The sequence below is a fragment of the Silurus meridionalis genome, chromosome 12, assembly GCF_014805685.1.
Source record: "Silurus meridionalis isolate SWU-2019-XX chromosome 12, ASM1480568v1, whole genome shotgun sequence".
NCBI lineage: Eukaryota > Metazoa > Chordata > Actinopteri > Siluriformes > Siluridae > Silurus > Silurus meridionalis.
In genome coordinates, this window is record NC_060895.1 from 25102098 (window position 1) to 25119477 (window position 17380).

Here is a 17380-nt window from a genome sequence, read left to right on the forward strand (position 1 = left end):
CTGAAGTTAATGTGACCTAATGATTGTTCTCTCTTTTCAAGTGATCGGAGGGTGCATTTAAGGAGGAGACCGTGTGTGTGTGTGTGTGTGTGTGTGTGTGTGCGTGTATGTGTGTGTGTGTGTGTGCATGCGCATGGGCGCGCCAGAGATGTGCTGCGTGGGGCACTAAGCAGACCGACACAAAAAAAAACAAATAAAAGTGGATGTGAAGCCTTTGCACCTGACCTGTTGTGGCGTTCCTTATTTCTGTATTCATATGCTCTCCCACAGTAACTTTTTTTAGTTTTATATTTTTATTTCACTAGAACTTTAGAAAAATGTCTCCCAAGAAAATCAGTGATGGTGCTGTGAAAACGAAAGTAAATAGAATTACATGGAAACCGAGGAGGTTACGAGCGTGGTGCGCGTCTCACACTCGCAATCAACCACTACCACATGAGTAAGTGTTAAATTATGTTTATATTACGGTAATTTGCTGTGTATTTTTAAAAAAAAATAGACTACAAATACTTTTTAAGTGCAGAAATAAGCGATCGAATGAGATCTTGGAACGGATTAAATCACTTTTACATTCATTTCTATGGGGAAAATTAGTTCGAATATACGAGCAAATGGACACACGAGCAATTTTCAAGAACGAATTATGCTCGTACAACGGGGTTCCACTGTATTCCCAAATCTTGACAGCTAAAACCACTTGTATATTGCTGATAAGTCTGTGGCATTAGTGTTCTAGGGCAATAATGAAAGTTTGCCAACACACAAAAAAAACAGTTTTAACCTGGTTACGAAGTAGCAAGCATAGAAAGTGTGAAGAAATCTGACAATCTAATTAGGATTTTGTTTAACGTTTAGCTGTTTGCATTAGGGTGCTAACCTAAGGCGACGTTCACTGTCACTCAGAGTTTTTCCATTAAGCCCACACATAAATGAACTGAGTCCCCTGCTAACCCACAATCTCCTCTGGGATTCTTAAATAGAAGAAAACATGGCTAAAGTCAGTCTTATTAAATGCTAAGTGGAGTGAAGCAGAATCAGCCACAGGTCTTTTTAATCTGAAACTATCAATGACAATAAAGCTGGTAGTGTAACCCTGAGATTAAGGCAAATCTGTGAGGAAGCCAATGTCAATGTGAAGCCAGGAAAGTGTTGGTGCCAGCAAAATAAATTAATGGTATTGAGCTGTTCTTGTAATGTTGAGAGCAAACACTGCTTTAAACATGTCACATGTATTTTACAGCACAGTACAAGTCTTTCTTTACATTTCCCAGTGATGTTAGGTCACTGGGGTCAGAATGCAGAGTCAGCCATGTTACCATGCCCCTGGAGCACAGAGGATTAATGGCTTTGCTCAAGGGCCCCAAGAGTTTCAGCTTCGCAAGATCAGGGCTCAAACCATTTACATTTGCTGCATTTAGCAGACGCCCTAGTTCAGAGCGACGCACAAAAAAGCTTTTGTATGTTTTGTGCTTTTGAACCCCTGACATTTCAATCAGCAACACAGGTCAGCCATGGTATGCCAATTTCCTTTGGTTAAACGTTTTGCCAGAATCAAATGAAACCTTCTGCCTTTTACACTGAAACCACTGGACTAAGCAATCAATGTGGAAAGTTATACATGACAAACCCAGTTCCAAAATATTGGGATGTTCTGTTATTGAATATTGATGTTGTGTTAAATTAAAATAAGTTGCAAATCTCATTGTCATTTTATTTACAATAGAACATAGAAAACATCAAATATTTAAACTGAGACAGTGCATTATTTCATAGGTTAATGTTAAATTTGATGGTCGCCATACATCTCAAAAAGTTAGGATAGTGTGACAAAAGGCTGGAATAGTAAGTATTGCTAAAAAATAAACCTCTAAAGAAACATTTTGCAACTCATTAGGTTAATTGGCAACAGGTCAGTAAAGTGATTGGTTAGGAAAAGATCTCAGAGAATCTGAGTTAGAAGCACAGATGGGAAGATTCTCACCAGGCTGTGAAAAACTGTGGAATTTCAGAATAATGTTCCTCAACATCAGATTAAAAAGACTTTAAATATCCCTTATCTATAGTGTGATCATCATTAAAAGATTCAAAGAATTTGGAGAAATTCAAAAAAGAACAAACGACAAGGGTGAAAATCAGAATTTCAGGGCATCAGGGAAAGAATAATATGAGAAAGAAGACTCAGGACTGTTAAGCAGCTTCAATCCTGTATCAAACACAAATGAGACAAAATTTCTCTCTCAAAACTCCATCAAATGACCTCCTCTGTTCCCAGATATATAAGGAATGTTGTTGTACACTAAAACATAGAAGAATATGTGGATAAGGGTGAGTGTTTAGGATGAGGTTAGGACACAGTTATTTATTGAAATGTAAATATTATTTGTATGTCTTGTAGTATTGCTAGGTGCAGATATATAAATATAAGGAGATATACATATTTATAGTGACCAAAACTTAAGTCAAACTAACTTTGTTCATTTCAGCATAACAAATCTCATTATGATAAATCTCAGTATAACAAATCTCCTAATAGTTTATAAAGTAAACATTATGTTTGACAAAAAACTAAAAATTCTATAAAACTCATTCATTAGTATTATAGATTTTGCATAGAGAATTACTGTTACAGTTCATGGAGAAATAAAATTTGACTCCTCTATAATTTATTTTTATATATTACACATACTTTTCACTTTGCATCACATAATTTCACAAGTGAGTAAGACCCTACAAACAATCCAGCATATAGAGGTTGAGTGAATGTGGTGTGGACTCTGTGGAGGAGCCTCATTGTATCGGAGACGCTGTAGAAGGACAGAGTTCCTGCACTGTGATCCACATACACTCCTATTCTGGAGGACGCTGGACCTCGCAGCTCAGTCTTAATGTTGTTGTGCCAGAAAGAGACAGAGGAAGAAGAACACTCCAGACTCCAGGACTGACTGTTGAATCCAAACCCACACTCATCACCTTCTCCTTTCCTGCTGATCTCTTTATATGAGACTGATAGAAACACAACACCACTTTTCCACTCCACCTCCCAGTAACAGCGTCCACACACACTCTCTTTACACAACAACTGAACCCAGAAGTCAAATCTCTCTGGATGATCAGAGTATCGCTGCTTTTTCTCACTGCATCTCACGACTCTGTTCTTCTCAGACAGAATGAGTTGAGGATGTGCTGTGTTGGGATCCAGAGTCAGATAACAGAAATCTAGAACAATAAAATGTGCACAGGTTTGATGTTAATCACAGGATTTATAATAAGTGTGTGTGAGACACCTGTGTGTGTTTCTGTTCTCCTAATGCTGCTCTACATGAACTATTTTAAATATTACACATCATCAGTCATCAGGGAGAAATGGATCAGATTTAGATCATCAATACAGACATGTTTACACTCTGTGTGTGTGTGTGTGTGTGTGTGTGTGTGTGTGTGTGTGTGTTACACCTACACTGCAGAAAATCTGCTCTGCTCTTTGGTTCTGTGAAAATCATCAGAACTGCTGCAGCTGTTGAGACACAGAGACAAAATGGAGACTGAAAAATGATGTGGAAACATTTTACATCATAAATATGAAAGTTGTGATTCTTTGCTGGTAACAGACGCGTCAGTGACGTCACCAGTGAGGAAACTTTCCAGATCTGAATTGAAGCATCAACTATGATATTCTAGATTAGATCTTCTGACTGTCTGGTGAGTTTATCTTAATGTAATTCCATTTTTTTGGTCACCTGCCACTTCCCACCCAACACACAGCTCTACTTATAAGACAGTTATCATCTGGGGAGAGGAAACACTAATACCTGCTTCCTCAGAGACATGAGAATCCACACAACTGCATCTTTACAATCTGCTGCTCATGATGTCTCACAAGGCAGTGGAACACACTCAGAGGAGAACGCTATCTACCTTCTTCGGCATACGTGACCTCCACTTATTCCTGTTCCATTAATTATCTCTCCATCTGTGATACACAACATATAAATAATTTCCAACACAACTATTTGTTTACCTTGTGGACGGATTTTGTTGAAATCCTCCTGACAGATCTCCTCGACTCGTTTTTTCAGATCTGAGACAGATTTCCTCACTCCATCAAATGAGAGATGTTGATTGACAGTGAAGCTGGGTGAGTCGTCACATCCAGGAGAAACACAGAGAGACGGGAAACTCTACAGAGAGGAAACACATCATAGAGAAGGAGAAAAGTGTAGGAGAGAAACGAATGAATCTCAGACTGAATCAGACCAAAGACACACTTGTGATCTCAGACAGGAACATTTATTGCTGTAATGAGCTTTTAGGAGGAAGCTTTGTGAGGAACAGCGCCCTCTGTAGATCAGACAGTGAGTGTTACCTGGAGGAAGTGGATGTGATCAGGTGTGTGTGAAAGCTGCTCCAGATCACTGACTCTCCTCTGAAGATCAGTGATCTCCTGCTCCAGATGCTTTATAGGTTGTTCAGCTCGACTCAGATCAGCTTTTTCCTGAACTCTGATCATCTCCGTCACCTCCGAGCGCCTTTTCACCAGGGAGCTGATCATCTCATTAAAGATCTTCTCATTATCATCTACTGCTGCCTGTGAACGCTTCTGTTAGAACACACGCACAAAATGTGTTTAGTGAGTCTCATTATAAATGTGTGTGTTTGTGTGTCTGTGTGTCTGTGTGTGTGTGTGTGTGTGTGTGTGTGTGTTCATTACTCACCTTAATATTGTCCACAGTCTGTTTCAGCTCCTGCACCTTCTTCTGCTTCTCCTGGATCTTCTGCTGGGATTTAATCTGCTCCTCCTTCAGTTCATTCTGAGACCAAATAAAATACATTTCAGATAGATTTTATTGTGTTCTACAGAATTATAGTAATGGGTTACTGTCTGTATGGAGTTTTACATGTTATATGGTTATGTGTGAGAGTTGGATTATTTTTGACAGAAGGAAAGTGAGTGTGACGTAGCTTCCTTTTGATGATTGTTTGCCCAGAATTTTGTGTTTGTATCGCCGTTTAAATTTTTATAGTTAGTTTTTTTTTCTCAGCACTTTAAAATCTTAAAATATCCTTTTGATTTCCTGCATCATCTACTTGCCCGTTAGCTTCGTTTCTTCTCTTTTTGCTTTTGGAAGAGCGCTTTTTTCCCTGTTCGTGGGTTTGAAAGCAGTGAGCGGAGACCATTCCCACCAGAACTACGAACAAACACTACAGTAACCACATTAAGGTACGTAATTTCTCTGCTCTGGTGAGCATCCAGCTCATTCAGTGTGTGAAGTGTGACATGTTTAGTCAGTCTTTTTCCTTTGCTAACAATAATTTTATCTGTGAAAAGTGTAAGTTAGTTTGCTCTTTGATGGAGAAGATCTTAACATTAGAGGAGCACATCCAGAGTCTAGAGAGAAGTAGAGAGTACGAGAACACTCCAGGTTTTGTAGGGGAAAGTCTGGATGCTCACCAGTCTGGAGCTAATGCTAAGGCTCGCCCACGGGAGCACCTTTCCTCTCCGCTTCACATGTCCAACAGATTTGCTCTCATCTCAGACAGCGTGGTGCAGTGCAAGATGTGATGAGGTCACTGAGGTAAGATGGCACTGGTCCATTTTTGGCCTTGTAGGCAAGCATCAATGTTTTAAATCTGATACGTGCAGCTACTGGAAGCCAGTGAAGAAGCAGCAGTGGGGGGTGGTGTGGGAGAACTTGGGCAGATTTAACACAAGACGTGCAGCTGCGTTTTGGATCATTTGCAGTGGACGAATAGCGTTCAGAGGAAGACCTGCAAGTAGAGAGTTGCAGTAGTACAGTCTTGAAATGACAAGAGACTGAACAAGCACCTGGGCAGCCTGTGTGGACAGAAATGGTTGAATCCTTCGGATGTTGTAGAGAAGAAATCGACAGGAGTGAGCCACATTAGTGACATGTGGGAAGAAGGACAGTTCATTGTCCATAGATACCCCAAGGTTACGAGCAGTGGCTGAAGGGAAGAGCAGAGAATCATGAAGTGTTATTTGGAGATCTGAATCACCTGGGATGACCAGCAGTTCTGCTCACATCTACTTAGGAATAACGTTTTTTAAATGTATCAGTCAGGGTTTAGGCCTTATCATAGCACAGAAATGGCACTAGTTAAGGTAGTAAATGACTGTTATTGGCCTCTGATCAGAGTTTTGTCTCTTTACTTGTTTTGCTCGACCTCAGTGCAGCTTTTGACACTACTGATCATACTCTACTGCTTGCTAGACTTGAGAACGTTGCTTGAATAAAGGGAACAGCTCAGGTCAACAGCTTAGGTCTTATTTGACTGATCATTATCAGTTTGTTGATGTAAATGGTGAGTTCTCCACACTCTCTGATGTAAAGTTTGGTGTTCCACAAGGATCAATCTTATACTACTGTAACGATTTACTGTCTGGGTGTTGGAGTAAGTGCATAAATAAGTTTCAGTTAGTTCAGAATGCAGCAGCAAGAGTCCTTCCAAGATCTAGAAAATATGAGCACATCAGCCCTGTTTTAATCATCTACACTGCTCCCAATTACATCTTACACTGATTATAAAATACTACTACTGACGTATAAAGCACTTAACGCTCTCACGCCACAGTATCTGAGTGAACTTCTGTACCAATATGATCCTCCATGCCTACTTAGATCAAAAGGTGCAGACTATTTGTTGGTACCTCAAATAATGAAGACTCCAGCAGGGGGCAGATATTTCTCTTATAAACCCCACAGTTATGGAACAACCTTCCAAATAGTGTTCGGGACTCAGACACAGTCTCAGTGTTCAAGTCGAGACTGAAAACGTATTTATTTAGTCAAGTCTTTTATCAGTAAATTTTTCTTAGGTAAAAGGTCTAGATCTGGGGGGATCATGGATATTGAGTGTTTGGTGAACTGGGATATTTGTATGCTGTCGTCTCCTCACTCTCACACGTTCACTCAGGTTTGTTGATGGTGGTGTGGTGGGTCATCTCTTATCTCAGAGATCCCTCATGTCTGTGTTTCCTTCTGGTTCTCTCTATTTGATATGCTGCTATAGCGAGTCTTCAACACCTTGGGTGGGTCCATGAAATTCCGGAGTAAGAACGGGAGCTTTGAGGATGGATTTGGACTGTAGTTAATGTCAAAAGTTTGCTACATTGAATCAGGACTATAATTTGCTTCTGATCACCATTGCTGTTCCCCGCAACATCATATATCTGCAATAAATGGACATTCCATGCAACCCAAATGAGAATGGGTTCCATCTTGAGTCTGGTTCCTCTCAAGGTTTCTTCCTTATGCCATTTTTTCTGCCATTTTGGTAATCATGCCCCCAAGACGGGGCAATCACTGGGCAGAGACCCGCTCCTGGCACGTTCTCTCCGTAAAGCCCCCCGGTGTGACCTACAAATCCTCTGGTATCTCTGCTCATTTTGGGGTCAGAGTGCACTCGACCCGGAGTGTGGCAGCCTCTAAGGCTTGGTCCTCTGTAGTGTCCCTCCAAGACCCCTGGTGACCTTCATCAAGTTTTATAAATTTGATCTCTGTGACACTCCTGGCACCTTTGTCCTTCGACATAGCTGTGCCAATACACACTAGTTAGGGACCGGTCAGTCTGGCAGCATGAACTCTCATTCCCAAAGCATTGCGTTGCAGCTCCTGCACCTGACCGGGAATGTCTTTAGGTTATGTATTTAACCCTTATGTATGTAACCCTTTAGGTTATGTATGTTCCCTGAGGGAACGAGATGCTGTGTCCCCTTGCCATACTTTCACGTCCCTGCAAGCATGTCCTTCTCTATTACTGAAGCTGGGGGCGGCTTCACTCCATGTGGGTTTTTGTAGCTTCCTTGTCATGACGTCACCCTGCCGGTGACGGTGTGCATCCCCTGCTGTTCGAACGCATGTACAGACACAAAAGAGGGAAGCGCTTTAAGGTTAAGCCCAAGCATTCATCTCGTGAATGTCCATTCCCTAACAGAACGGATGAACAACTTCTCCTCACCCGCATCAACAAGGACTTTTCAAACTCTGCTGCATTGTTCTTCACTGAAACCTGGCTGAGTGAAGTCATTCCGGGCAACATGCTACATCTGCTGGGCCTCCACCTGTGCAGATTGGATCGGATTACGGAGTTAACTGGGAAAACGAGAGGTGGTGGATTGTGTATCTATATCAACGAAAGTAGGTGTTTAGATGTAATAAGAGGGACTGTTCATAAACTGTAAACCTTTCTCCTCACTGCGGGAGTTTTCCTCTTTCATTCTTGCAAATGTGTTTGTGCCTCCAGACCTGTGCATGAGTGCAGCGTTGCAAAAGCTGGCTGAACAAATAAATGAAATGGAGCAAAGGTACCCATACTCTATTTTAATCATTCTTAGAGACTTAAACAAAGCAAATCTTTCTGTGAACTGACAAAATACAGACAGCACATTACGTGTCCCACCAGAGACAGTAATATATTTGGATCACTGTTACACCCCAATAAAGGATGCATATCACTTTGTCCCACCAGCAGCTTTGGGGCTCTCTGACCACTTTCTAATTAATCTCAAAAACAGTTTCCAGCCAACGACCCAGTGTCAGTATGGACTGGTCTGAGGAACATCACCAAGTATAAGACACCACCCCCTCAGTCTGTGGAGAGTCAACAACTGGCTGAAAATCTGTGTACATCTATAACTGACTGGTTTGGTTCAGCTACCAAATCAGACATTAAGAGACTAATTATAGGTGGATTATAGGTGGATTATAGGTGCCGCACACAGCACTACAGGTCTTTACTCATCCAGAGTGGAGAAAAGGGCTAAGTAAATCACTTTAGACCCCACACACCCAGCCCATTCTCTCCTCCAACTGTTGCCTTCTACTGTACAATGATATTGCAAGGAGATTATAATAAAGCTCATTGCAGTAGCTGAAGTGAATGTACAATTAACACGGTAACATGGTGAGGTACATATGCTCTGACTGAGACAAATTTCAAAGGAGATGAAACTCTGTGGTACTATATTTCATATATTTAATCTAAATGTTAGTATTAAATGAACCCAGCCATTAGGGGGGCACAAGCCAGTGCACTCTGAGTGCCGGTCCCAAGCCCGGGTAAATGGGGAGGGTTGCGTTAGGAAGGGCATCCAGCGTAAAACATGTGCCAAATCAAATATGCGGATCACAAATGAGAATTTCATACCGGATCGGTCGAGGCCCGGGTTAACAACGACCGCCACAGGTATCGTTAGCCGACAGGGTCCCGGTGGAAATTGGGCTACTGTTGGCCGAAGGAGGAGAAGGAGAGGAGGAAGACGTCTACAGAGACGGCAGGGAAAGGAGCAGTGTAGGAGAGTAGAGGTTTGGGTTGGTACTTTAAATGTTGGTACTATGACGGGTAAAGGGAGAGCGGTAGCTGATATGATGGAGAGGAGAAAGGTAGATATGTTGTGTGTTCAGGAGACCAAGTGGAAAGGGAGTAAGGCCAGGAACATTGGAGGTGGATTTAAACTGTTCTATCATGGTGTGGATGGAAGAGAAATGGTGTAGGGGTGATTCTGAAGGAAGAGTACAGTAAGAGTGTAGTGGAGGTGAAGAGAGTTTCTGATAGGGTGATGATCGTGAAGGTGGAAGTTGAAGGGATGATGATAAATGTCATCAGTGCCTATGCTCCACAAGTTGGCTGTGAGATGGAGGAGAAGGAAAGATTCTGGAGTGAATTAGATGAAGTGGTAGATGGTGTACCTAGGAAAGAACGATTGGTGATTGGGGCAGACTTTAATGGGCATGTAGGTGAAGGAACAGAGGTGATGAGGAGGTGATGGGTAGGTATGGTTTTAAGGAGAGGAATGTGGAAGGGCAGATGGTGGTAGATTTTGCTAAAAGGATGGAAATGGCAGTGGTGAACACGTATTTTAAGAAGAAGGAGGATCATAGGGTGACGATAAGAGTGGAGGAAGGTGCACACAGGTGGACTATGTGCTATGCAGGAGATGCAACCTGAAGGAGATTGGAGACTGTAAGGTGTTGGCGGGGGACAGTGTAGCTAGACAGCATCGGATGGTGGTCTGTAGGATGGTTTTGGAGGCGAAGAAGAAGAAAAGTAGAGTAAGGATTGAAAGAAGAATAAGATGGTGGAAACTGAAGGAGGAAGAGTAGTGTGAGGTTCAGGGAAGAGGTCAGACAGGGTCTTGGTGGTGGTGAAGAGGTGCTGGATAATTGGGCAACTACTGCAGGAGTGATGAGGGAGGCAGCTAGAAAAGTACTTGGTGTGACATCTGGAAATAGAAAGCAAGACAAGGAGACATGGTGGTGGAATGAGGAAGTGCAGGAGAGCATTAGGAGAAAGAGGTTGGCAAAACAGAAGTGGGATCGACAGAGTGATGAGAAAAGTAGGCAGGAGTACAAGGAGATGCGGCAGCAGGTAAAAAGGGATGTGGCAAAAGCCAAGGAAAAGGCATATGAGGAGCTGTATAAGAGGTTGGACACTAAGGAAGGAGAAAAGGATTTATACCGATTGGCCAGGCAGAGGGACCGAGCTGGGAAGGATGTACTGCAAGTTAGAGCAATAAAGGATGGAGAGGGAAATGTGTTGACTAGTGAGGAGAGTGTGTTGAGAAGGTGGAGGGAGTATTTTGAGCAGCTGATGAATGAGGAAAATCAGAGAGAGAAGGTTGGAGGATGTGGAGTTGGTGAAGCAGGATGTAGATAGGATTAGTAAGGAGGAAGTGAGAGCAGCGATTAAGAGGATGAAGAATGGAAAGTCGGTTGGACCAGATGACATACCGGTAGAAGCGTGAGATGTTTAGGAGAGATGGCAGTGGAGTTTTTAACCAGATTGTTTAACAGGATTCTGGAAGGTGAGAGGATGCCTGAGGAATGGAGAAGGAGTGTGCCGGTACCGATCTTTAAGCATAAGGGAGATGTGCAGACCTGCAGTAACTACAGGGGAATTAAGTTGATCAGTCACACCATGAAGTTATGGGAAAGAGTAGTGGAAGCCAGGCTGAGAGAAGAGGTGACCATCTGTGAGCAACAGTATGGAATCATGCCGAGGAAGAGCACCACAGATGCCTTATTTGCTTTGAGAATGTTGAGGGAAAAGTATAGAGCAAGTCATGAGTGCCCAGAGAGGAGTTGTGGTATTGTAAGAGAAAGTCGGGTTGTACGTCGCTCTGGATAAGGGCGTCTGCTAAATGCCGCAAATGTAAATGTAAATGTAAATGTGTGACAACAGTGAAGTGTGCAGTAGGAATGACAGACTGGTTCAAGGTATTTACCTTTCACTCTTGCAGATACCCTAATATCACAAATCACTCCTGTCACTCTTCTCCACCCACTCCACCCTGCCTGCACTCTCCATTACTTTGCACTGTTAACCCCAGGTACATGAACTCCTCCACCTTCACCACCTCTACTTCCTGCAACCGCACCACTTTACTGCCCTCCCTCTCTTTCACACATGTACACTGTGTTACTTCTACTGACTTTCATTCTCCATCTTTCCAGCATGTCATTTGCAAACCATTTTTATTCGTATTATTCCATTGAGACTCCTGTCTGACCTTGTCTATCAACCTGTACATCACTGCAAACAGGAAAGGGCTCAGAGCCGATTCTTGGTGCAATCCCAACACCACCTCGAACCAGTCTGTCATTTCTACTGCACACTTCACTGCAGTTACACTGTCCTCATACATGTCATGCACCACCCTCACATACACATACACCAGACAATACCACCTCTCGTTTCTCAGCACCCTGTTGTATGCTTTCTTTAAATCCACAAACACACAATGCAACTTATCTGTCCTTCTCTATACTTCTCCATCAACATCCTCAAAGCAAATAATGCGTCTGTGGTGCTCTTCCTCAGCATGAAACCATACTGCTGCTCACAGATCACCTCTTCTCTCAGCTTGGCTTACACTACTCTTTCCCATAACTTAATGGAGTGACCGATCAACTTTATTCCACTGTAGATACTGCAGGTCTGGACATCTCCCTTGTTCTCTTAAGATCGGTACCAGCACACTCCTTCTCCATTCCTTAGGCATCCTCTCACCTTCCAAAATCTTGTTCAACAATCTGGTTAAAACTTCACTGCCATCTCTTCTGAACATCTCCATACTTCTACTGGTATCTCAACTGGTCCAACTGACTATCCATTCTTCATTTTCCTAACTAATCCTATTCACTTCCTGCTTCACCATTTCCACATCATCCAACCTACTCTCTTTTTCATTTTCCTCATTAATCAGCTGCTCAACACACTCTCCTCACTAGTCAACACATTTCCATCTCCATCCTTTATTGCTCTAACTTGCAGCACATCCTTCCCAGCTCGGTCTCTCTGCCTGGCCAATCGCTACAAATTCTTTTCTTCTTCCTTAGTGTCCAACTTTTCATACAGCTCCTTATATGCCTTCTCCTTGGCTTTTGCCACATCCCTCTTTACCTGTTATCGCATCTCCTTGTATTCCTGCCTACTTTACTCATCTCTCTGCCGATCCCAATTCTGTTTGGCCAACCTCTTTCTCCTGTGCTTTCCTGCACTTCCTCATTCCACCACCATGTCTCTGTGTTTTCCTTTCTCTTTTTTTAGATGTCACACAAAGTATCTCCTTATTTGTCTCCCTTATCACTTCTGCAGTAGATGCCCAATCATCCAGCACCTCTTCACCACCACCGAGCTCCTGTCTGACCGCTTCCCTGAATCTCACACTACAGTCTTCCTCCTTCAGAGTCCACCATCTTATTCTTCTTTCTGTCCTCACACTCTTTTCTTTCTTCTTCACCTCCAAAACCATCCTACAGTCCACCATCTGATGCTGTCTAGCTACTCTGTCTCCTGCTAACACCTTACAGTCCCTTTCAGGTTGCATCTCCTACATAGAACATAGTCCACCTGTGTGCACCTTCCTCCACTCTTATACGTCACCCTATGCCTATTCTTAAAATAAGTATTCACCACTGCCATTTCCATCCTTTTAGCAAAATCTACTACCATCTGCCCCTCCACAGTCCTCTCCTCAAGGCCATTCCTACCAATCACCTCCTTCTTACCTCCTTCAGAATCACCCCTACACCATTTCTTTCCATACACTCCATGAAATAAACAATTTAAACCCACGTCCAATGCTAGCACTGATTGTGAATTCAATCTTTTACATAAGTCTTAATCCTTGTTTTGGGAACCTTATGCCAAACCTCTCAACAGAGAATTTCTGTATAAAATGTATTTAGGAATCCTAAAACCTTCAACCAAAGAACCCATGAGAAAACATTTGGCTAAGAGTGTGTCAGACCCTGTTAGGGTTAGGGGTTCATGCCCTAGCACTGCCAAGCTGCCCCTCTTGGGTTCTTGAGCAAGGCCTTTAATCCTCTCTGCTCCATTGGTGCTGTAGCACAGCTGACTCAAGGGACCCCAACCACCAGGCAGATCAGTTTTGCTGGGCCCTGCAGAAAGAATACAAACATTTGCTATTAAACTAATGCTTAATTTATTTCCTTTTTATTGACTTTTGCAGTCTGCAGAGTGTTTTATTAAAAAAATACCACTTTGCCACCTTTGCACATTTGTTTCATTCAGAGTTTATTTCTATGCATGGAAATATGAAAATTTTCATTTATATGTATATAGTAATATGATATGCATGTTATTGTGTCTCCCCCTATAAATTGTCTTGCCTGAAACTGGTCCATGGTGCAAAAAAAAAAAAAAAAAAAAAATTTCATCTTTGGGGACCACTGCTTTAATGTACAGTACATGCAATGCGTAAGTACAGTTTCTGTTGGCATGGTGGTAGCTCAGTGGTAAAGGCTTGGTGTTACTGATTGAAAGGTTGGGGGTTCAAGCCCTGATATTGTCAAGCTATCACTCTTGGGCCCCTGAGCATGGCCCTTAACTCTTAGTGCTCTGAGATGCTGTAACATGGCTGAACCTGTACTCTGACCCCAGCTTTGAAACATCGCTTGGACATGGAAAGAAGGAATTTCAAGAATTTTACTGTGCTGTAAAGTACATGTGACAAGTCATTTTTTTCCTTTTTCTACTACTCCCATTAGGGGTCGCCACAGGGCATTATCCATCTCCATACCACCCTGTCCTTTACATCTGCCTCTTGCATGTTTGAAAGATCTATGAGCCTCAGCCAGTCGCATTGGTACACGAGACATAATACAAAGAGTATCACAGCATAATGGGCATCTTTTTCTTCTCAGTCTTCATCTCAAATGCCACCCCATTTTCTATTTCTCTGTCCTGGAGCAGTGAAGCAAATGAGGCCAGAAGGACAGAAGGAATTGCATTGTGTATTTGTGGATTTAGAGAAAGCGTATGACAGAGTGCCAAGAGAGGAGTTGTGGTATTGTATGAGGAAGTCAGGTGTGTCAGAGAAGTATGTGAGGGTGGTGCAGGACATGTATGAGGACAGTGTGACGTCAGTGAAGTGTGCAGTAGGTACGACAGACTGGTTCAGGGTGAAGGTTGGACTGCATCAAGGATCGGCCCTGAGCCCTTTCCTGTTTGCAGTGGTGATGGACAGGTTGACGGACGAGGTCAGACAGGAGTCTCCCTGGACTATGATGTTTGCTGATGATATTGTGATTTGTGGTGAGAGTAGGGAGCAGGTTGAGAAGAGCCTGGAGAGGTGGAGATATGCGCTGGAGAGAAGGGGAATGAAAGTCAGTAGGAGTAAGACAGAGTACATGTGTGTGAATGAGAGGGAGGGCAGTGGAGTGATGCGGTTGCAGGGAGAAGAGGTGGAGAAGGTGGAGGAGTTCAGGTACCTGGGGTCAACAGTGCAAAGTAATGGAGAGTGTGTTAGAGAAGTGAAGAAAAGAGTGCAGGCAGGGTGGAGTGGGTGGAGAAGAGTGACAGGAGTGATTTGTGATAGACAGTATCTGCAAGAATGAAAGGAAAGTTTATAGGACTGTGGTGAGACCTGCGATGTTGTATGGATTAGAGACTGTGGCATTGAGTAAAAGACAGGAGGTGGAGCTGGAGGTAGCAGAGCTGAAGATGTTAAGGTTTTCGTTGGGAGTGACGAGGATGGACAAGATTAGAAATGAGTTTATTAGAGGGACAGCACATGTAGGATGTTTTGGTTACAAGGTGAGGGAGGCGAGATTGAGATGGTTTGGACATGTGCAGAGGAGGGACATGAATTATATTGGTAGAAGAATGCTGAGGATGGAGCCACCAGGTAGGAGGAAAAGAGGAAGGCCAAGGAGGAGGTTCATGGATGTGGTAAGGGAAGACATGCAGGTAGTTGGTGTAAAAGAGGCAGATGTAGAGGACAGGGTGGTATGGAGACGGATGATCCGCTGTGGCGACCCCTAATGTGAGCAGCCGAAAGAAGAAGAAGAAGAAGAAGTTAGTATTAAATGAAGAGTGGTCATAGAAGCTAAGAACTATAGAAACTCAAAAACAGACTTTTAAATTGTTGAAGATATTATCACAGTCAACTGATAGTAAAATGCTGTAAGACATTTGTTGGCGGTTTAAAGCACACTAACTGGTTTGACCTGTTTTATGCTTTTTTTTTTTGAAAAATCGTTGTAAAAGAATAATGATGTACGGTTCTCACCTGTTTTTTACTTCTTTCTGCAGTAGTTGAAACTGTATCATGGCCTTTATGTTCATCCGTCATACATAAGTAACAGATGAAGCTTTGGTCAGTACGGCAGTAGATCTCCATCAGTTTGTCGTGCTGAGAGCAGATCTTCTCTTGGAGATCTACACAGGCTTCAACTAACTTGTGCTTCTTGAAAGCCTGAGACTGATAGTGAGGTTTAAGATGATCTTCACAAAAGGAGGCCAGACACACCAGACAGGACTTGACGGCTTTGTGTTTTCTCCCGGTGCAGGAATCACAGTCCACATCTCCAGGTCCAGTGTAATAGTGAACAGGAGAAGCAGCTTGGAGTTCAGTGTTCTTCAGTTTCTCCACCACTTCAACCAGCATGTTGTTCCTGCGTAGAACAGGCCTTGGAGTGAAAGTTTCTCTACACTGGGGACAGCTGTAGATGCTCTTCATGTCCTCCTGATTCCAGTGACTATTAATACACACTTTACAGAAACTGTGTCCACAGTGAATAGTCTGGTTCCTTCAGGAGATCCAGACACACTGCACAGATGAACTGATCCTGATTTACTGAAATACTGGCTTCTGCCATATTTATGGCTCTGTGTGTGTGTCTGTGAGAGAGAGGAAGAGAGAGAGAGGCTACGAGTTTTGTTTGTTTTCTCTGAAATGAACTTCCTGGTTCTGTGCGTGCTATAGTGTGACTCACAGAGTGGGCGTGGCTTTAAACCAAAAGCGTTCAGTCTTGTCAGGAACAGTGTAGTCTTACCTTCCACTTAGAAATATTGCTAAAATTAGAAATATGATGTCGTTACAGGATGCAGAAACACTAGTTGATGCTTTTGTAACATCTAGATTAGACTACTGTAACGCTTTACTGTCTGGGTGTTGGAGTAAGTGCAGAAATAAGCTTCAGTTAGTTCAGAATGCAGCAACAAAAGTCCTCACTAGATCTAGAAAATATGATCACATGAGCCCTGTTTTAATCATCTACACTGCTCCCAATTACATCTCACACTGATTATAAAACACTACTACTGACTTATAAAGCACTTGGCTCTCTCACGCTGCAGTATCTGAGTGAACTTCTGTACCAGTATGATCCTCCATGCCTACTTAGATCAAAAGGTGCAGGCTATTTGTTGGTATCACAAATAATAAAGACTACAGCAGGGGGCAGATTTTTCTCTTATAAACCCCACAATGGAACAACCTTCCAATCAGTGTTCGGAACTCAGATACAGGCTACGTTTACACTTGGCATTAACAGGCGATCAATGTGATCCTATCAAGCAGTTTGGATCATCAGTCAATTATGACAAGGCACATTTACACTTGGCATCATCAACTGACTCCTTTATCTGATAACGGATCGGATCCTATAACATTCCTCTCAGAAGCGCATTTACACTTGTCTTTTTAATGCGTATGTGATTAGCATCTGGAATCAGGTCGCATGTTAATGCCAAGTGTAAATTAAGCAAATCTGGATATGCAGTGTCTGGTGAACTGAGATATTTGGATGCTGTCATCTCCTCACTCTCACACGTTTACTCAGGTTTGTTGATGGTTTTCACATCACACAGGACCTGTCTTGGACCTGTCACACCAACACCCTGGTAGGCCCGGCAGCGTCTGTACCATCTAAGATGCTTAAGGGACTATATACTACCCTCTCAGGTGCTTTTTCAAGACTTTTTACACTTGCACCATTGAGAGCGTTCTGATGGGTAGCATCACTTCCTGGTTTGGGAACAGCACCATGCAGGACAGGCGAGTCCTCCAGAGGGTGGTGCGTTCAGCTGAAAGTACCATCCACACCGAGCTCCC

The 17380-nt window shown here is 42.9% G+C and overlaps 1 protein-coding gene across 1 annotated transcript; it reads right to left on the reverse strand.

Annotated features, from left to right (window-relative positions):
* Window positions 1-1704: 1704 nt before the first annotated feature.
* Window positions 1705-16232, reverse strand: LOC124394208 (tripartite motif-containing protein 16-like). Its single transcript, XM_046862343.1, is given in 7 exon segments — window positions 1705-3216; window positions 3458-3514; window positions 4019-4178; window positions 4364-4597; window positions 4713-4808; window positions 15554-16067; window positions 16069-16232. Coding segments are annotated over 7 exon segments (1662 nt in total). The 5' UTR covers window positions 16143-16232; the 3' UTR covers window positions 1705-2689.
* Window positions 16233-17380: the final 1148 nt, after the last annotated feature.